Raw genomic sequence first — 21,506 nt, forward strand, 5'->3', positions numbered from 1 at the left:
CGTATCAAGGTCTTAAGACACTATACTCTCCATGTTGTCCTCTCTAAGAAAACCCCCTGGAGCGGCGTACAATGTACACACACATTCCACACATTTCCACAGTTTAGACTTAGGCCCCCAACAAGCAGAAGAAGCACACACACAAACACACACACACACATAAACACGCACAAACATCTCTCCCTTGATCAAAAGTGGGAGTAACCAAATATTGTACTCAAGTAAGAGTACTGTTACTTTAGAATACTATGACTCAAGTAAAATTAAAAAGTAGTCCTCCAAATAATTACTTGAGTGGGAGTAAGAAAGTACTCAGTCAAAAAAACTACTCAAGTACTGAGTAACTTGTGAGTGACCTATGATTTTTTTTTTTTTAAATCAAAGTATGAATATCAAATAAAATAGGAATGTGCAAATTCAGATATTGCTGAACAATATCACTTCATCTAAAACATAACAAATAAAATCTTTATAAAAATCTAATCTTTGTAAAATAACAAATTAAGGCAAATTCAGCTCCAAGAAATGGTCTTATACTATATTGTTTCTACTTGTTAAACAGCACAATACTGTAGGAACAAGGCTGGAGTGGATATAAAAAGTAAACACACCTCTGTTCAAATGCCAAGTTTTTGTGTTGTAAAAGAACTGTTACCAAGATACATCATTTTAAATGTGACCTAGAATTTGTACAACTCAACTGATTTGTTTTTGTAACTTTTTGAAAGGAGAGGGGAAAATAAACAACTGAAATAAACTTGAATGTGATTGAACTTGCTTCTTTCTTGGCCAGGTCACCATTGGAAAAGAGATGTTCTGTTTTCACTGGGGCGGCACGGTGGCCGACTGGTTAGAGCGTCAGCCTCACAGTTCTGAGGTGCGGGGTTCAATCCCCGTCCCCGCCTGTGTGGAGTTTGCATGTTCTCCCCGTGCCTGCGTGGGTTTTCTCCGGGCACTCCGGTTTCCTCCCACATCCCAAAAACATGCATGAATTGGAGACTCTAAATTGCCCGTAGGCATGACTGTGAGTGCGAATGGTTGTTTGTTCCTATGTGCCCTGCGATTGGCTGGCAACCAGTTCAGGGTGTACCCCGCCTCCTGCCCGATGACAGCTGGGATAGGCTCCAGCACCCCCGCGACCCTAGTGAGGAGAAGCGGCTCAGAAAATGGATGGATGGATGGATGTTTTCACTGGTGTTTTACCTGCTTAAAGAAAATGTAAATGAAATAAATAAGAATACATCTGGTTGCACAAGGATGCACTCCCTCTTATAACTGACATGTGGCTGTGCTCAGAAGTAACAGATCACATTCAAACACATACACCTGCCACCATTTAAAATTTTAAATGGAAAAAAACAACAACGCATGCATAGGGCCTTATAGAAACATTATTTGTTTTATCTGCTAAAATGACTAAATGAAGAAGCTTTTTGCTGATTAGACTTATTGATAAAGTGTGTGTGTGTGTGTGTGTGTGTGTGTGCGTGTGTGTGTGTGTATGAGAGAGTGAGAGAGAGAGAGAGCAAGAGAGAGAGAGAAAAAAAAGAGAGAGAGAGAGCACAAAAATAATGTACCCCAGAAGATGCATGTTTTAGTTACTTGTGACCATAAAATAGTGCAAATGTTGCCGTATGCACAACCAAAACAACAGCAAAAACATCTGTAACTTTGGAGATGGGCTAAAATATCCAAGTTTGGGCAGTGAGAAAACTACGCTGCAAGTTAAAGCTGTTGTTTTTCGTTGTTTGTAATGCAAACACACGTTTGATCGGTGAACTTTGTCAAACGTCACTGTGATAATCACGGTAGATTGGTGCAGCGGCGCCCGAAAAGGAAAGTCTAAAAATAGATTAAAACTACTCTAACAAGTACAATTGATCCTAAATGTAACGCGAGTAAATGTAACAGAATACAGTGGGTACGGAAAGTATTCAGACCCCCTTTAATTTTTCACTTTTTGTTATATTGCAGCCATTTGATATTTCAGTTTTTCTTTTTTAATAAATCTGCACAAATTTCAACAATTCCGTTTTTTTCTGTCAATATGGGGTGCTGTGTGTACATTAATGAGGAAAAAGATGAACAAATGATTTTCGCAAATGGCTGCAATATAACAAAGAGTGAAAAATGTAAGGGGGTCTGAATACTTTCCGTACCCACTGTAAATGTAGCGCATTCCGACCCACCTCTGCCCTTGATTGGCCATGCAAGAGTGGGTCACCAGAACCTCATCATCTACAGACCTACATGTTGAATCTTAAACATTCCCTTCATTTCCAAGAAAATATTGAATGCCCAACGATGTTCATTTAAAATATGTAAATCCAATACATATGCATGCATTCCTTGCCAATCGGTCCTGCATAATTTGTCACATGAATTTTACAAGGACATTCTCGCCACATGCTGTAAATTGAATTTGCCCCCTATCAAATATATTTTATTTTTCAGCGCACTTTACTCTCTTGTGACTCTCTGAGTCTAAAATTGGCAGGGGAACTTCTGATTCGTCTATCTGTAATGTGCCATTTTCTGCTCTTTGCACATATATCACATCACATCAGTGAACACGATCATAAATGAGCCTGTCTGTTCTGTTGCATTGCACAGTGTGGTGCTGTAGCGGCCCACTGTGCCATTTTCTTGTTCCACCTCAGCAGGCCTTCCCCCTCACCTGAGTCTGTCTACTAAATCTTTTATCAAGAGGAGCCTCTCTCACACACACCAGCCATATACACACTTGTTGAATCATTCATGGCATATAAATTCCATAAGTCTGCTGGTGGGCTACAGTATGGTGAGCTTTATGCTGACCTGCCCATTCCCTGTTTCGCTCATTCACTCTCTAAATCGCATGCACACCAACACACGTGTGGACGTTTCCGCTGGCCCTGCAATGTTAGGGTGAGTGAGTTTGAGCTGTTAAATGTTTTATAGGCAGGTGAGAGAATCGTGTCTGACACGCTATATCCGACCTCCCTCCTGACCTCCACATACTCCTCTGCTTTCCTTGTCCTTTTCCCCTCCTTCTGCAAATGCACTGTATCAATGTACTCTCTTGCTGATAGAGACAGATGAGCAAAAATAAAGGCGGTCTTTTACCAACGAGACGTGTGCTGCTCTGTTATAGAACCCAGACATCGTGCTGGTGCACTATCTGAATGTTCCAGCAGTGGACGATAGCGGGAAGCCGTGTGGTCCTGTTCTCTGTTCTATCAACACAGACAGGAAGGAGTGGGCCAAGTGGAGCAAGGAGGAGCTCATCGGACAACTCAAACCTATGTGTGAGTTATCTTTTCCACCCCTTCACCACTCACTGCCCTCCTACTTCCTCATTCTCGTGTTTCAGCCTCCACACTTGTCCTAAACCTGAGAATAGGAGTCGTATTGGCTCAACAACCAAAGCTGTCGTTCTGATTATAATTACAAAGATGAAAACCAAATCATAGCCGAACTTCAGATGTAAGACGTCAAAAACACTGCTGGCTTGCCTTTGCAAAATTCGGTTGAGATAAGAGGCGACTGCAGAACTTATGATGTAGAGAGTGTGACTACTATAAAGAACCCGCTGTGCAATTTTTGTAGTTTTGGGTGGGGGGGGGGGGGGGGTTGGGATAGTTCCATAAGCCAGTGCCATGCTGCCATCTGCAGGCAAGCACACATTGCGCCAAAGAGCCAAAGAAAAAAGGGGTGGCTAGATAGAGGGGCCCAAGCTGGAGGTGCCCGAAATATCCAGCATGTATTATTCATAAATCAGCAACTGTGAGAGAAGATAACTTCAGTACATACACACACATACACCCACAAAAACACCTAATTTCTCAACTTTTGATCCGGTTTTGAAGGGCAAATAAGGACAGCTTCCCAGAACTAAGTGGTTTTTTGACTTAAATAGTTGTCATCTCTCTCTTCAGTGAATCACATATCTCTCTGCATTTGCCCTACGAACACACCGAATTTAGGATTACAAATTCGTTTTGTATCGTGTTTGAATTGAAATGTCTTACGAATGAGCTTGTGCATTTTGAATGAGTGAAAAGGAGAGATTTGGATCACTGACAGTGAACTGTAGCACATATGAATACCGTCAGTTTACATTTCAGTCACTGGAGGGCGCCAACGCACACGTGAAATTGAAATAATGCTACAGTCACAACATCATGTTGAAATTAAACAGAAGCTTTCTTTATTTTTTTTTAAGTTTATATTTAATGTCAATCTTTTACTCCTTGTGTGTCAGGTGCTGGAAGCAGCCTACATCAGAAATGTTCAGGTGTCAAGCAGCGCATCATTTCATCCAAGCAGGAGTCAGGGGCAGCGGCAGGGGGTGGCGCTACAGCGGGTGGCGGCGCTACAGCAGGCCAGAGATCTGAGGAAGCAGATGGCACAGAGGTCCAGAACAGTGATGTGTCAGAGGGCCAGACAGAGCCCAGTCCTGGGGGGCGACGGAGCAGGGCAGGCGGAGGAGACAGGCGGAATGGCCGAATGACAAAGCCCTCCCTCCTCCCGCAGAGCAGCATGGAAGTGTCCTCGTCTACCTCCACCAACCAGGTGGAAGTCCCTGATACCACCCAGAGTTCCCCACTCTCAATCACCAGTGATATGGCTGACAGCCCTGCGCTCGCCATTAGTGCTGGCCTGTCACAGAGCACTGCTGTGTTCATGTCTGAAGTCACCACGCTGACTGGAGATTCGGTTTACTCAGCTGGCCACACCCACCTGCTGCCGTCCACTCATGAGAGCGCCGCCACTGGGATCCTGTTGGCTGTTGCCCCCGAGAACCAGAGGTTTGCATCATTTCCTGGTGGGGTCGGCTTAGGAGAGGGAGGAGAGTTGGTTCTTTCCAGCTCGCTAGACTCCGGCGGTGGGGTCAACCTTCCAGAGACTGCCATGACGTTTGACCCTGACTGCTTCCTTAATAACCCCAAGCAGGGTCAGACCTACGGAGGAGGTGGAGGGAAGACTGAGGGGCGTAACGGTAATGATGGGGGGATCCACTGTTCATCTAACGGCTTTGTCTACAGCCCATCCCTTGTCAATAACATCAAGAAGGAAGCTACACCTATGGAGCAGCCACTGGCCCCTCAGAGCAGTTATGTAGGAGAGGGGGCAGGCCTCAGCCCCAGTACCACTCTGGAGCAGATGGACTTCAGTGCTGTCATGTCATCACCGTGCGTCCCGAGTCTAACTCAGTCCGCGCACCACCCTTCGCCAAACCTCTTCCTCCAGACCTCCACACACACAAACCAGCCCTCCCAGCAGCAGACCAACGGCACCACTGAGGCACCACAGGAATCAGATGAAGCTAGGGCTTACATTAGCCTGCCGGCAGACACCCCGCTCACCAACGGAGACCACCATACACACCTGCACCCAACCAGCCAAGACCAGACCCTGTGTGGCAGGAATGGAAAAGGAGCATCAGTGGTCTCTTTCCCCCTGACGAGCCAGGACGCTAATGTTGGCCAGCCCGGCAGTGGGGTTCGTCAGGAGGTCAGTGGCAAAGTTGTTGAGAATGGAGGCGAGTTAATGCTCAAGTCTGGAGCTGCTCACGAGGCTTACGCCAGTGTGGACACTGAACACTACCTTCAACCTACAGATGGCCACGGAGTGGGGGATGAAGGGGGAGCGGGCTGTGGAACCGCAGGAGGAGGGGAAAACGAAATTCTTTGTAATGGCGTAAGCTTGCCAGGGGCCGGCGGCTCAGTGGTGGCCAGTCCTCAGTCAATAGGCGCTGGTGCAAGCATTGAAAGGGCACTCTACAATTCCTCTCTACCTCCACAAGGTGGAAGTGTATCCGCCACAGCGGCTGGAGCAGGAGCAGCCATCAGCCTGGAAGGCTTTGAGGCTTCATTTGGAAGTCAGTTCTCTGATCTCATCAATGATTTCATCTCAGTTGAAGGGTCTGCAGGTGGGGTAGGGGCTGCTGTCAACGGGGTCCTGATGCCTCAGGAGGGGGCAGTGGGAGAGGAGCAGGGCACGGGGGAAGGCCACCTGCAGGGTTCTGAAGTGGAGCAGGGAGCTCTGGGAATGCTCCAAGAGACCGGGAGGCTGTTTGGTGTGACAGACTACTCCCCAGAGTGGTCTTATCCTGAGGTTAGTAACAACATTTGTATCATTATTTATTCATCGTTGTTGCCCGGAGTAAAATCAGACTGACACATGATGGAAGACGGCTTTTACTGCTTTTAAAAAATGGAATCATGCTCTCAACTGATTGCTGAGTTAATGAAATGTCAATATTACATGGATTCCTCTGGGTAGCTTCATTAATTCATACATGTATTGCATAGAATTACACAGTCAGTGAATCACGTTGGCTATGTGTTTGGTCATTTTGAGGACAATATTTTCTGTACTCTAGTAATGCGTTGAAAGGTAGAAACTATCAAATGTTCACACCAAACAGTAACTTTTGTATGTTACCACAAAACACGCATCTCCATTGTGCACTCTATATAACAATTAAAGCATTCTATTGTTGTTGGTTTTTTTTCAAATCCATTCTATTGTTGTTGCTTTAAACAGTTTAATAAACCAAAACATTCTAGGCATTTGTTTGTTTTTATTTGCACTGCTGTATGCCGTTACCTGTTGGGACTGTGCTGCCCACTGGTAGAATGCTTAATAATATCACATTTATACCTAAAGAATTCCACACACATGAAACATTCAGTCATCTTTTGCTGCATAATTCAGAAATGTTATCATATTATCTTCCGTTCCACCTTATTCTATCAATTGTTCACTTTGTTTTCAGACTTGCTGTTTACTCAACTATAGCTCCCTGTGAGTCCCCATGTTGTGTCACATTCCTCTAACTAGTGTTTGTGCTGCAGGGTGGTGTGAAGGTGCTTATCACAGGCCCGTGGTTGGAGTCAAGCGCTGAGTACAGCTGCCTGTTTGACCACATCAGCGTCCCTGCTGCCCTCATACAGCCTGGTGTGCTACGCTGCTACTGTCCAGGTATCGCGTGTCTACGCACTTTCTCATCATACATATTTACTATCAATTGACATGCACATAAACTCCAGCCAGTTTTAGACATTATTAATGACATCTACTGTCTACCGATGGATGTCCTCCTTTTGGGATAAAGCACAAAATAATAACATGTGAACACACCGGCCACTTTACTAGGTACACCTGCTTCAACCATTTGGCCTTTTCAGTGTTTATTGACACTGTCAGAGTAGTAGTCTACAGTAGTGTAGATCTGCATTGAGATATTTGTACGTTATTCTTATATGAGGTGTGTCAGACCAATTCAAGGACTGATGTCACAAAATATGTATTTCAAACCCACACTACAAACTACGAGTGTTCCCTTTCAACGTGGGCCAGACAATCAACCAGCACATCTACGAAGAGATCCTGTGGCATTTGCTTAGATGAGTGCGCCAGAAGCGGTGACCGTTGTGGCAGGACAACTCGTGGTGGCTTCACCAGGACAGCGTGGCTGCTAACAAAGCCCTGAGCATCCAACAGTTGCAAAAGAAGAACATCGCCATGCTGGAGGAACCTCCCCACTCACCCGACCTGGCTCTGGCTGCTGTGGAGGATCCCACAAGAATAGTTTCAGGACTGCTTGAAGGCAGGATTACTTCGAAGGAGAGAAAAAACTTGACGTTTGTAGTTTTTGTGATATAAGTTGGAACTTTTCTGACAAAACTCGTATGTAAAGCATTGGAATTCTACGCGGGTACCTTACACTATAGTAAACTTTTATTTTTTTTAAATACTTCCCTGACAGTGCCATTCAAAACACTGTATTACTGTTTTTGTAAGACAGATATCATTCGTGGCCAGCGAATACATATATGGTCAGGCATGCAGTGTAAGATGCTTCTTGAAATGGTGCATTCAACTGCACGAGTCAGATCCTGTGTCACTAAATAGGATCACTGAAGGCTACGCACAATTTTCTGCAGATACACAAAAAGCTGTAATTCCTAAACACTCTTATAAACATACGGTCTTATATTGAGGTTAGTCACCACTGTATTAATTCTTTACATCATGGTTCTTTCCAGCCCACGACACGGGACTCGTCATGCTGCAGGTAGCTATGGGTGGCGAGGTCATCTCTTCTTCAGTGGTCTTTGAATACAAGGCGCGCGACCTTCCTGCCCTCCCATCCTCTCAGCATGACTGGCTGTCTTTGGACGGTAAGAGCCTTCAGCTGTGTATTGCAACATTGAGGCGTACAATTACACTTTTAAGGTTCCCACAAGGCACTTGGAATTCTTGAAAATGCTTGAGTTTTGATAAGTTCCAATGTTTTGCATTTTGGATTGTGAAGTAAGTGTATAACTTTACTATTTGAATGAAAGAAACTTAAGAGGAGCAATAAAACACAGGCAAAATGTTTTCTTTTATTCTCTCTTTGCTATTACAAGACAAAACTTTTTGTTTGTAGCACAATACCGGACAGCACAGTGGAAGGGTGGTTAGCATGTCTGCTGTGGTTCCAATATCATCCTCTGTAAAGTTCTCTCTCTGCTTTGGGTTTTCTGTGGTGAATTCTAAAACTGCATGTCTTTATATAGATCAAGGAACCATATTTGCAAACTTACTTGTCGAAATAGACATTACACACTAATGCAATAGAAACGTGAGCCAATCTGCAAAGGTAATTATAACATTGAGGGGTGGGGAAACCTACGGCCGGTGGGCCATATATTCTAAAAACAGATTAAAACCTTAGAGAAACCTTTAACCAAGAAATAGTCATAATCCATTCATCCATCAATTTTCTACACTGCTGAGTTCGGGGTGAGCTGGAGTCTATCCTAGCTGACTCTGGGCGAGAGGCAGGGTACACCCTGGACTGGTCACCAGCCAATCACAGAGCACATCAAGACAAACAACCATTTACACTCATATTCACAATTTGTAGTCTTCAATTAACCTTACATGCATGTTTTTGGAATGTGTGAGGAACCCGGAGTACCCAGCGAAAACCATTGCCAGCAGGAGTAGAACTCCACACAGGAAGGCCGGAGCCCGTATTCAAACCCCCCCATCCTCAGAATTGTGACGTGCGTGTGCTAACCACTTACTACTGTGCCACCAGGCTGCCAATTGTCATAATATATGATACTAAAGAATAGTTGGAGGTACATCATATTTGATCAGATTTTGTATGACCTTCTGAGGAGTGAAATGGTCATTGTGTGAGTGTCCATTGATGCGGCCCACTTCAAATGTGCTCTTCTGTTTTGAAATCCAGCTCATGCAAATCAGGGGCTGTATCCCAACATGCAGACATTCATTTAGAGTTTCCCCATTTCAGTTTAATAACATCGAATTCAATTTAAAAGTACTGCATTGGTGTTAAAGGAGGTGTTCCTGGCTTTAATGCAAAGTCTGTCTTGGTAACACACGAGTCTCTTCAGCAACGCATGCTCTGCTTTTACATTGTGTGTGTGTGCGTGCGTGCGTTTGTGTGCCCCCAGTCTGCGCGTTGCGCACTGCGGCAATGCGGCTGCACGGTCACAGCTCATACTGCATGCACGACTGAAGGGCAAAGACAATGTGGCTCAGTCGCCGTCCCCTTGACACCCCGAAACAGCCCGCCAAAGGTTGTATCCACAAACACGTTTCTGGACTAGCGAGACACACTCAGGCATGCACGCATTTTCACGGTAATGTACCGCAAAATGTGTAGATCAAACATAAAATGGATTAAAAGTACGTCTGCACTCGGCGTCTGCTCCAGTTTAGTTTGGAGTACAGTCTTCTTATGCGACGATGACGGCCTAAACCTCCTGCTGCTCCAAAGTCTGGCGGGCTGATTTGAAGAGAAGAGCGCCGCTGCTCACTTCACACACAATCTACTCTCTCTCTCTCTCTCTCTCTCTCTCTCTCTGTCTCTCTCTCTCTCTCTCTCTCTCTCTCATCCCCTCTCTCTCACCACCTCTCTCACTCTCTGTTGTTGGGAGTATCGACGTGTGTGTCGCACACTTCTAACTCAGGCGGTTGAGCAGAAACTGGAATAAAGAAACACTCGCTGTTTGGGTTCGTAGATTATCTGATATCATTTCATTTCAAAATTGATGTCTGGAAATTGCTGTTTTGCATCCATGGGGTGCATGATTTAAGTGTTGTTTATTCAGATGTTATTGTCCAACTGCTTTGTCTTGTGTCATTGTATTAAAGACATTTATTGTTAGACTACAATGAAGATTAATTTCATCCAATGGTAGTCATTTTGCATGCTTGCTAAATGTTTGAGCTATATAAAAAAAAAAAAAAAAACAGAAAGAAAGAAATCTCAGAGGTTGCTTCTCTTCGAAGCAGACTTGAAGAACAATAACACGACAACAAGTGCAGGGAGGCCATTTGCCTCCTCCTTCTGTACACACAATAGCAACCAATATTAAACATGCTGTTCATGATTTATCTGTATGCCATGCACATTTTCTCCAATTGACCTGTGTAACAGTGTGTGTGCATTGACATTATGTTATTGTTATTATCTATGGCATGTTTATAGATGCCAATTGCTTACTTGAAAATGGATGCAACAGAGTCAAGGGGCTATAACAATCTCATTAAAAGTGTAATGATGAGCAGTTGTATTATCTGAACTGATGTTGCTCATGAAGAGTTTTCATTGGGATGAATACTATTGCAAAAGCAACAGCAAACTTCTGAAATAAAAAAAAAATACAATAAAATTACTTTTAACATGCAATGATTTTGAAAAATAGTAGACTCTCGGAGCTGCTCAAGAATTATGGTCTTCATTGCAATGCATTTGGCGGTTGCCAATATCAATAAAAGAAGAACAATTATAAATAATTGTTTCAATTTTTGAAGCAAATTATTGTGTTTCTTGCTATGTGGTTCAAGCTTTTTGTTTACATCAAGTTGAATAGGCTGGTACTTGTCATATGATTGGCTTTTTTTTCGGACTGTTTGACAATCTCCCCCTCTGATTGGCGGACTGCAATGTTTGGAGCCTGATCTTTGTGTCACTCACAAAGCTCCGCCCTCTTTTTTTCCTCAGTCTATGTGCTACTGACAGCAGAGAGGAGAGGAGGGAAAATAAAGAGCCTGAGTGACATGATGAGCACTGCAGCAAACTGCAGCTGCACAGAAATAAATTGTCACACTTACAACCGTGTAAAAATATTAATAACATAGTTTGTTGCTGGATCCGTGCACTTATATTACATTCACATTCAAGTGCTGTTTCAGATCCTGGATGGTTCTTGGGTGTCTATTCATCCTTCTATATCAAGCCCCTCATAAGCAACCTTCTCCTTCTGTGGCCTTTTATTTTGGACATCCTAAAATATACAGTAAATATTGTTTTGAATAAAACATCTATTCATGTTATGTTTTCTGTAGATACCCAGTTCAGGATGTCCATCTTGGAGCGCCTGGAGCAGATGGAACAGAGGATGGCCGATATAACCAATCAAAACCCCTGCTCAGAAACTATGGCAACCAAGAGTGAAGGTGCAGAGGGAGGGGGAACCGAACAGCAGTCTCAAGTAAGGCAGAAAGATGCAATTTGTTTGAGTGAAGAATTTATTTTATGTAAATTAAATGTAAAATAAATCTGAACTCATTTAAAATTAGAATGCTAATCAGTAGAGCCTAGACATCCACCAAGGATGAACAATCCTAATTTGGATTGCTTTTACATGCCTGGATTTGATCATTAAGATTAGCTAAAATCTGAATTTTTTTTAGGGGCAAATTGTTGTTTTTGTTTTTACAATATACAGTATTAGATAAAAACAGACCACAGTTACAAGAGACTGTTAGCAACCAAAACAGATCTATGTTGTCACAGCCATTGTTGGATGTATACAATTAATGTTTTGACATTTTGACTCACAAATTCCACATCTGTAGTATTTCCATAAGATGTGTAAATGTAATATTGCCACTCTATTACAACTGACGTTTGAGTCGTTTATGTTCCTCTCCGTATGCATGTATTACATTGAAATCAGAAGAATTTGTAATTAACTTATATGCATCCAATTTTGACCTGCACACATCTGAACTAAAATACACCTTAATTGTCAAGCATTGGCTGAAAACATTGTGTTGTTTTGACAAACCCTTCAGGCAGCGAATGGAGATACATAAAACACATTTCCATTGGTTGTTTGGCTGGACAGAGCATGCATTATAACATCCATCCATCTTCTTCCACTTATTTGAGGTCAGGTCGTGGGTTCAGCAGCTTAGGCAGGGAAGCCCAGACTTCCCTCTCAGCAGACACTTCGACCACTTCTTCTGGGGGGATCCCGAGGCATTCTCAGGCTAACCGGGAGACATCTTGGGCTATCCCGGGTCATTCCCGGGCCCTCCTCCCAGTGAGACGTGCCTGGAATACCTCATCAGGGGGGCATCCACCTCATCTAGCTCCTCTCGATGTGGAGGAGCAGCAGTTTGACTCTGAGCCCCTCCAGGATGAATGGGCTTATCACCCTATCTCTAAGACGGGGAGCCCGAACATCCTGCGGCGGAAACTAATTTCGGCTGCTTGTATCTGCTTGTTCTTTTGGTCACGACCCACAGGTTGTGACCATAGGTGAGGGTGGGAACTTAGATTGACTGGTAAATCTAGAGCTTTGCCTTTCGGCTGAGTTCCTTCTTTACCAAGATAGACCGATGCAGAGTCCGCATCACTGCAGACGTTGCACCGATCCGCCTGTTGATCTCCCACTCCATTTTTCCCTCACTCATGAAGAAGACCCCAAGATATTTGAACTGCCTCACTTGGGGCAGCATCTCATTTGCGCCCTGGAGAGGGCACTCCACTCTTTTCCGACTGAGTACAATGGTGTCAGATTTGAAGGTGCTGATTCTCATCCCAACTGCTTCACACTCTGCTGCTAACCGCTCCAGCGAGAGTTGAAAATCACACCTTGATGAAGCCAACAGAACCACATCATTTGCAAAAAGCAGAGACGTAACACTGAGGTCACCAAATTGTAATTCTGAGGTCACCAAATCAGTCCCCTAGAGATCCCCTAGAAATTCTGTCCATAAAGATTATGTACAGAATTGGTGACTAAGGTCAGCCTTGGTGGAGTCCAACCCGCACTGGCAATGAATCCAACTAACTGCTAGCAATGCAGGCCAAACTCTGAGACCGGTTGTACAGGGACCATTATTAGGGGGTCCGGTACCCCATACTCCTGGAGCACCCTCCACAAGACTCCCTGAGAGACACGTTCCAACGCCTCCACAAAACACATGTAGACTGGTTGGCCAAACTCCCATGTACCCTTGAGGACCCTGCTCAGGGTGTAGAGCTTGTCCCCTGTTCCACGGTCCAGACGAAAACCACACTGCTCCTTCTGAATCTGAGGTTCGGCGTCCCGATGGACCCTCCTCAATAGACCTTACCTTACCATGTGTGTTATCCACCTATAGTTGGAACACACTCACCAGTCCCCCTTCTTAAAGTATGCATTATAACATGGAGATTCAAATTATGTTAAAATGTCAAAATCTTATTTCCATTGCATATTTTTGGTTGATTGCTGGTTCCACATTTTTAGGTCAGTTCAGTTCGTTATACTATATTGTCCCCGTAAGGGAAACTTGTCTTGCAAACAGGGTGAAAGACAGAACATTTTAGAAACACTAAATACATTTTAAAACAGTCAAGTCAGCTTAATAAAAAATACACCATACATGTCTTTTTTATTTATTTATTTATTTTTGCTCTGGGGACAAAGGAGTCTCTGGTCCTTTTGGTCCTGTATAAGGGGACTCTAAATGCTCTAAAACAGCTGGCAATATTGTGAACTCTGCTTTGAAAACGGCTGGTAGTGAATGGGTTAAGAAATGCATATTTGAAAAATGGGACAGCAACACATATAGACAGACAATATAAAACTACTCACAAGAATATATTCTTTAACCTCTGTGAAAAAATGCCGAATATTACTCCAGTTTACAGAGCACTTGTGACCGTCCACTTAGTTTATATTCGTATGCCTGTGTTATACAACCCCCTGGTGGCCAAGGGATGCGCACCAGGAGGAGCACCACAGTGAATTACTGTAAAGCATGATGCACATTTTAATTCTTTATATTTTACTTGATTATGTTATTACTGTATTTTTTTTTGGTAAAGTAAGCCACAATACTATAAAGTGCTATTTTGCTCATTAATAAACATAAACACTATGGACATTTTATGGGGTGGCAGATTAATGGCATTTTCATTCAATTCAGTGGGGAAAGATGATTTGCGTTATGAGTGTTTTGAGTGAAGAATGTGGTCACAGAACAAAGTAAAAGCTCCACTGTATTTTTTTCCCTGGGTTTTTACCAAATATTAACCAGTTCTTCCTTGGGGCAAAGGTTTGTAGAAATATTTTTTGCCGTCTTGTGTAACATTGAAACATGACCTCCTTGGTGGAGGTAGGCAAGCCACCAAACTAATAACACTGAATGATCTCTTTGAAGCTCAGATGACATTTAAATCACTGTGCCAATTTCTTCCCCAGACCTCTCCCGACCACAGTTCATTTGAGGGTCGGGTTGTGGTTGTGTGTGAGAAGATGATGTCACAGCCGTGTTGGGCTTCCTCCAATCAGCTCGTCCACAGCAAGAACTCAAGAGGAATGACCTTATTGCATCTGGCTGCAGCTCAGGGCTACGCTGGGCTCATTCAGACTCTCATCCGCTGGCGGTGATTAACAAACACTCATAGCAGACCATCAATAGGGATGTGACGTATAAATCTCACATGACCATTTTGCTCTGCAGCACCAAGCATGCAGACAGTATTGACCTCGAGCTGGAGGTGGATCCTCTAAATGTCGACCACTTCTCCTGCACACCACTGGTGAGTGATCAATGTTTCCTTAAGGGTTATGCGGTCTTCTCTCCATGTCCGCATGTGTGACAACATCCCCATTGGTCTCTCCAGATGTGGGCATGTGCTCTGGGTCATACTGATGCAGCACTGGTGCTTTACCAGTGGGACCCAAGAGCTTTGGCCATTCCCGATTCTCTGGGACGCTTGCCACTCAACATCGCCAGATCCCGGGGCCACACACGACTGGCCGAACTCTTGGAGCAGCTACAACAAAGTCCTCAAGCTCCAAGTCAGCCTGCTGACATATGGATGGACCGGTGGAGAGGAGGCTCTGAGCTCAGCAGAATAAACAACAGTCACTCCTCAAACCCAAATTCAGGTGGGAGAAAATATCAATAAACAGTTCAGTGTGAATGGAATATGTTAGTCGGCCTGGAGTGAGTTACTTTTTTCAGCCCCAACAGTTTTTGGTAGTGTTGTGCTCAAGACCATGCTATCCAAAACTAAGACTTACCTGAGAGCAGAACTCACCGAGACCAAGACAAGACAAGACTTTTGGGAGTAACACCAAGACCGAGACAAGCTGAGACCCTGACAAGACCAAGACCATAAAAATCAATTTTAAAAAAACATGACAAGGTTGAACAGTTAAAGAGCATTCTCGTTTTAATTTTCTTTTAAATACATTTGACAGCCAAAAACACAGTGTCTGCAACTCTTTCAAAGCACATGTAAAAATCTCAACATTTTCAACTACATTCTTCTGAAAAAGTCCGCTGCAACTCCAGCAAGCAACAGGAGAATATAGATTAAAGTTATTTTATTTGCTGTATACTAGTGGTGTCACGATACCAAAATTCTGACTTTGATACTATGCCTGCATAAAACATCGATACCAGTACTGAAAAAAATACAACAGGATTTTTTTTTTGAAACTAAAAGCAGTGGAATGAAAACTGACAAAACAACTTCTAATACTTTTATATATATTTTTTTTTAATTCAAAACATGCTAACATTGCTATAAACTTGAAAAATAATGTAATAATGGAATTAGCCCATTCTAGCATTAGTCATTTAAAAAAATAATAATTACAGCAATGCTGGCGGCACGGTGGACGACTGGTTAGCACATCTGCCTCACAGTTCTGAGGACCGGGGTTCAAAGCCCGGCCCCGTCTGTGTGGAGTTTGCATGTTCTCCCCGTGCCTGCTTGGGTTTTCTCCGAGTACTCCGGTTTCCTCCCACATCCCAGAAACATGCCTTGGAGGTTGATTGAAGACTCTAAATTGCCCGTAGGTGTGAATGTGAGTGCGAATGGTTGTTTGTTTGTATGTGCCCTGCGATTGGCTGGGGACCAGTTCAGGGTGTACCCCGCCTCTTCCCTGAAGATAGCTGGGATAGGCTCCAGCACGCCTGCAACCCTAGTGAGGATAAGCGTTGAAGAAAATGGATGGATGGATGGATGGATGGAAGGCCCCAGGCACACTTACACACACTCACGTACACATCTATAAAAAAATAAAATAAAACAAAACATTTTTGCAAAGAGGCACCTTGGGCATCAAGGGCAAAAGGGGAGAGGCACCTAAAGTCCCCTCCTCTGCACGCCCCTCCAGTTCTGTTATTCATTGCCTACGGAGCCATGATACTCAAAAAGTGGACCTTTTTGCGCCGCTTGAAAAATCAGTGGTTTTCCTTTTGCCTTCTGGTGGTTTTTCATTCTTCTCGAACTCCACGATTTCCAGAGTGGTCTCCGACGACGAGTGTAGCATGTATCTGGGTTGGAGCGCTCCAAGCTGGGATGGATGTAAATGTGAATGTCATTGGAAATATACATTTTATATAGGGATTTTTTTTCATGATGTTGGCCCATTTTCTTTGAAAAATGGTCTTGGACAGACTGAAGTAAAATCCATGTTTTAGATGAACTGACCAATCATATTTTATGCTCAGTGTCGTGGGAATATACATTACGCAGTGCTAATAAAGTCTTAATCTACATCTCCTTGTTTTTCTAGAACTGAGGAGAGCCAGGACTGAGAGCCAGCCCAACAACCAGACCTGGAACCAAACAGGACACAGAACTTCACAGACAACCCAGGGAGAGCAAGGGGGTCCACCCCCAGCTAAGAGACTCAAACCCACTCAGCAACAGCTCGCTAACTCAATCTCCAGCAACCTCAACTCCCTCCCGAACCACCACAGACCTACCACTCACGCTTCCCCTATATCAAGTCCTCAACAAACCCAACATCCCAACCTCAGCAATCGGAGTGCACCCCCTGCCAGCTACAGTCCGGACTGTCCTCAGCTCTCCAGCTCCTCCTTCCCCCACCTGCAGGCCAGGATAGGGGCATCTGGAGGGGGCACCAGGTGGAGCCTGAGACAGACTCTGGGGCAGCGTAGCCTCGCAAGGAGGATTCTAGGGAAGGAGCGACTGGCTGTTCACCTGCGCCACAGAGTCCTGTCTGACAGGGGGGAGGAGACAGAACTGCTGACCTATCAGGATAACACAGAGGACTTGCAGGTAGGGAGAGTCCTCTGTCTCTAGGCATTAAAAAGTACAGTGGTACCTTGACTTACAAGTACCCAAACTTAAGAGTTGTGTTACGAGCCAAAATTTGATTCACAAGCGAGCTTCAGGTATGCAGCTGCTCGAGTGAAGTGGGAAAAAAGGAGACATTCACCCGTGCTCTTGCAGCCATTTATTCAACGGGACAAACAGGGAAACCCGCTTGTCCCAACGTACAGTAATTTCACGTTTATTTTTTTACTTTGGCATTTCAATGGGGAAATATCGATTTGATAGACAAGTGGATGCCCGGGGCCACCTCCTCCCCACGATTAGGTGAAAAGTGGTGATATAGGAAGACCATATAGATGTAAATGTTCAAAGTATTAAAACACACAAATGCATTAAAATACACCTTTTAACAATCCATCCATCCATTTTCTGTATCGCTTATCCTCTGGAGCCTATCCCAGTTTTTGGCGAGAGGCGTGGTACACCCTGAACTGGTCGCCAGCCAATCGGAGGGCACATATAGACAAACAATCATTCACACTCACATTCACACCTACGGGCAATTTAGAGTCTTCAGTTAACCGACCACGCATGTTTTTGGGATGTGGGAGGAAACCAAAGTACCCGGAGAAAACCCAAGCAGGCACGGGGAGAACATGCAAACTCCACGGTTGAATGGTGAATGGTTATTTGTCTATATGTGCCCTGTGATTGTGTTGACCCACAGAGTAGAGTTTGATTTTGTGTGTGCATGCATGCGTGCGTGTGTGTGTGTATGGTTGTTTGTGTTGCAGATGGACATTTCAATGCTTGCTGATCACATCATGGAGACATCCACTGCTCGACTTAAACAGGAGGACATGGAGACTGAAATAGACTCCGGAAGGGTGGGCCTCAGCGCTGATGTCAAACTATTGTCTGGTTATCTTGCTGAGGTTGAAAGGTAAGTCAAACCATTCTAAAATGTTTTTATGAAATCTCATTCGATGTTTTCTATACTTGCTTTGCTTGCCGTGCTCTGCAGGTTCCTTAATGCCAAGCCCCAGACTCCCGGCCCAAAACCGAACTCTCACTCAGGGCCTGAGGGTGAGCAAAGTTCTCAAACTAAGCAAGCCCTGTCCACCCCCTCTGACTGGAACTCCTTCCTCTCTGCAGCTATGAAAGTGGAACGGTTGAAAATGGACTCCTCCTTTCTTGCCATGACAGAAGCAGAGCAGAGAGAGCTGTGTGAGACCATCAGGAATGCTCTGCACTCCCTTAGAAAACACAAGGTATCCATTATCTTGTATGACTTCCACTTCAATTTTGCAGTATATACTCTTCCTGTCATGTATCTGTCTTGCTTGATACATGTTTGCTTGCTTGCATGAGCATCTTATATACAAACTCTTACCATCACCCCCTTCAGGGTCCTATTCAGGAACAACGCAAAGAGATTGCAGCAGTGATTCAACGCTGCTATAAGAGATACAAGCAGGTACGATTCAATGTTCAGACAGCATTAAACTGACCTACATTGCTAATTAAGGTACTCCGTTTAATCATTCATTTTTTCACCTCTACTTATGATAAGGCGTATCATAGACAAAACAGATGGACAGCAATGTTTTTATGAGCATTTGCATTAAATGCTTTGACAAAGTCGTTTGTATGCTAAGGCTATGCTCTGTAGATGAAAAAATATGAATAAGTTTTTTTAACTGTACTTTAATTAATTGTTTCTCAAACTGGCGTCCAGGGAGTCATAGCTTGGGGGTTTGCAAAATAAGTTGCAATAAATTATTTGACTTTAATATCATAATATTACAACTTTATCTTGGAAAAGTATTACTTTATTCTTAAAAGATTAGGAAATTTTATCCCGACAGAATAGGTTTTTGTCCTTTTTTTTTCTTGAAAAAATACGACTTTTCTCATAACATTAGTTTTCAAAAACAAAAATATTTGTTCGTTATTGTAACATTACGACTTTTCTCTGAAGTTTGAGAACATCTGCTTTAGTCAGTTGAAGAGGTTTATAGTTTGAAGTAAGCTTTAACACCACATAATAATTGGGCAGAACTGTTGCCGTGCTAAAACCTTTATTAACTGAACACGCAAAGCTTGGAGTAACATTTAATTTTAGTTATCGTGCAAGTTTAAAAAGTAAACGTTCATTTGAATAATAGCTGGCACAGTACCTGCAGAGGGAATAGGAACCAAGTGACTGTGCATACAGCCAGCTCTTTTTGCAGTCTACATTCCATTCTTGTTTTATTATTACTGTCGTCTTATTACTTTGCTATAGTGTACTTATCAGCCTTGACAGAGATGCATGTACCAAAAGACCCACCGCATGGCTAATTTGCATAAAACACCAAGCTGCTGTCGATTGCGCACTGGTCCGTGGCCATTACCTTCAACTTTAAAATCAGCAATTGAAAACACACTTTCTGTTGTATGTTCTGATATTTTTTATTATTATTATCGTCAACTGAGCAGCCAGGACACAGACTGTTTTTTTGTGTTTTCTTTAAACACTTTGCACGTCCATAGGCGGCACGGTGGGGGACTGGTTAGCAGATCCGCCTCACAGTTCTAAGGACTGGGGTTCAAATCCCAGCCCCGCCTGTGTGGAGTTTGCATGTTCTCCCCGGGCCTGCGTGGGTTTTCTCTGGGTACTCCGGTTTCTTCCCACATCCCAAAAACATGCACGGTAGGTTGATTGATGATTCTAAATTGCCCTTAGGTGTGAATGTGAGTGCGAATGGTCGTTTGTTTATATGTGCTCTGCGATTGGCTGGCGTCCAGTTCGGGTATACCCCGCCTCTCGCCCGACGATAGCTGGGATAGGCTCCAGCACACCCGCGACCCTTGTCAGGATAACCAGAACAGAAGATGAATGAATGAATGAATGCACGTCCATATTTTTCCTCTTTGTCATTGCTGGTACCTGTCTGTTGTGTCATCACAAAGAAAGAAATGCCCACTTTGTATTTACATTAGCAAGAGTACTGTCATATTTGTTGCATTAAATTGGCCATTTGTTAAAATTGATTTATTCAGTTGATTTATTGTAAATATTAAAATGAAAAAATATGACTAAAATACATTTCACTGATACATTTGACAATTTGTGTTTCATTTATACAATTGGTTAAATAAGTATAATTAAAGGGATTATAATCAACATTTTTAAAATTACAATTAATTTTAGTTTATTATTAATGTTACGTATTTCACATATATTATATACACATTTTAACTTTACTTTTACATCTATGGACTACTTGGCCCATTTGTCAATTTTAAAAATCAAACGTGGCCCTTCAGCACAAACGTTTGACCGAAGCTTGTTTAAATTCTCACTGACCTGAAGTCTCACGTGATATGTTGATGTTTTTGTGCGTCTTTTGATAACAAAATGTTTTTGCGGTTTTCAAATTTTCTGATATTTGGGGATGATCAAACTTGGGGGTTCCACTGGATATAATGAGATGGCATTTTAGGTGATAAGAGTGGACTACAGTAGAGCCTGTGGTAACTTTTACCCCCTGTTTTAATTCTGAATGTAACCATTTTGTATCTTACATATTATGGAAAACTGAGCATTTATTCAGTATATTTGATATCAAACCTAAGGTATTGTACATGTACTAGTATGCTCCTGGTCCTTACTAGTAAAACAAGGGACCTTATGCACAGGTAAGCATTTCCGGTGAAAAGCTCAGATGCCATCTTCTGCTGTCAGTATGATCCAAGCAACTGGGATCCCATCTGACTGAAAAATAATCTCTGTTGTTGAATATGTGATAACCTGGGGTTGTGTAATTGGTATATTCAGTAGTTTTATGCCTGTACTTTTTGAGGTCGAAATGGCAACAAGTTTTTCCTTTTTGAAGTTGAGGGGATAGCTCCAATGAAGTGTGCCACTATGTTATCACATTTCCAATGTTGTCACTGTGCTTTTACATGCTGACCGGAATAACCCACTATCCACCAATCGCGGAAATACTGCATGCATAGAGTCCATTGACTAGTAGAGCAACTCGATCGCATTAGTAGAATGGCTGTATCTCATTAGTACGTTTTTTTTCCACTACTGTATGACATTCTTGCACACTTAAATGTCACTGTATTATTACTAGTGAGGACGAACATGAACCTGAAGCTTGATATCAAGGCTATCGAA

At 43.2% G+C, this 21,506-nt stretch overlaps 1 protein-coding gene across 5 annotated transcripts in view; it reads left to right on the forward strand.

Moving 5' to 3' along the window:
• LOC133483837 (calmodulin-binding transcription activator 1-like) overlaps positions 1–21,506 on the forward strand; it is a 71,725-nt gene that overhangs the window by 45,167 nt on the left and 5,052 nt on the right. For 3 of the 5 annotated variants that reach the window (XM_061785637.1, XM_061785636.1, XM_061785639.1), the window contains 13 exons: positions 3,134–3,287; positions 4,244–6,099; positions 6,843–6,969; positions 8,037–8,171; positions 11,362–11,507; positions 14,496–14,680; positions 14,758–14,836; positions 14,921–15,188; positions 16,830–17,338; positions 18,130–18,278; positions 18,360–18,421; positions 18,491–18,606; positions 18,744–18,812. In XM_061785637.1, coding sequence (XP_061641621.1) covers positions 3,134–3,287; positions 4,244–6,099; positions 6,843–6,969; positions 8,037–8,171; positions 11,362–11,507; positions 14,496–14,680; positions 14,758–14,836; positions 14,921–15,188; positions 16,830–17,338; positions 18,130–18,278; positions 18,360–18,421; positions 18,491–18,606; positions 18,744–18,812 — 3,855 coding nt within the window. Of the gene's footprint in view, positions 1–3,133; positions 3,288–4,243; positions 6,100–6,842; positions 6,970–8,036; positions 8,172–11,361; positions 11,508–14,495; positions 14,681–14,757; positions 14,837–14,920; positions 15,189–16,829; positions 17,339–18,129; positions 18,279–18,359; positions 18,607–18,743; positions 18,813–21,506 lie in introns of all 5 variants that reach the window. The other 2 variants (XM_061785635.1, XM_061785638.1) reach the window with 2 other exon arrangements.

This window comes from Phyllopteryx taeniolatus, chromosome 9 (assembly GCF_024500385.1).
Source record: "Phyllopteryx taeniolatus isolate TA_2022b chromosome 9, UOR_Ptae_1.2, whole genome shotgun sequence".
Classification (NCBI taxonomy): domain Eukaryota; kingdom Metazoa; phylum Chordata; class Actinopteri; order Syngnathiformes; family Syngnathidae; genus Phyllopteryx; species Phyllopteryx taeniolatus.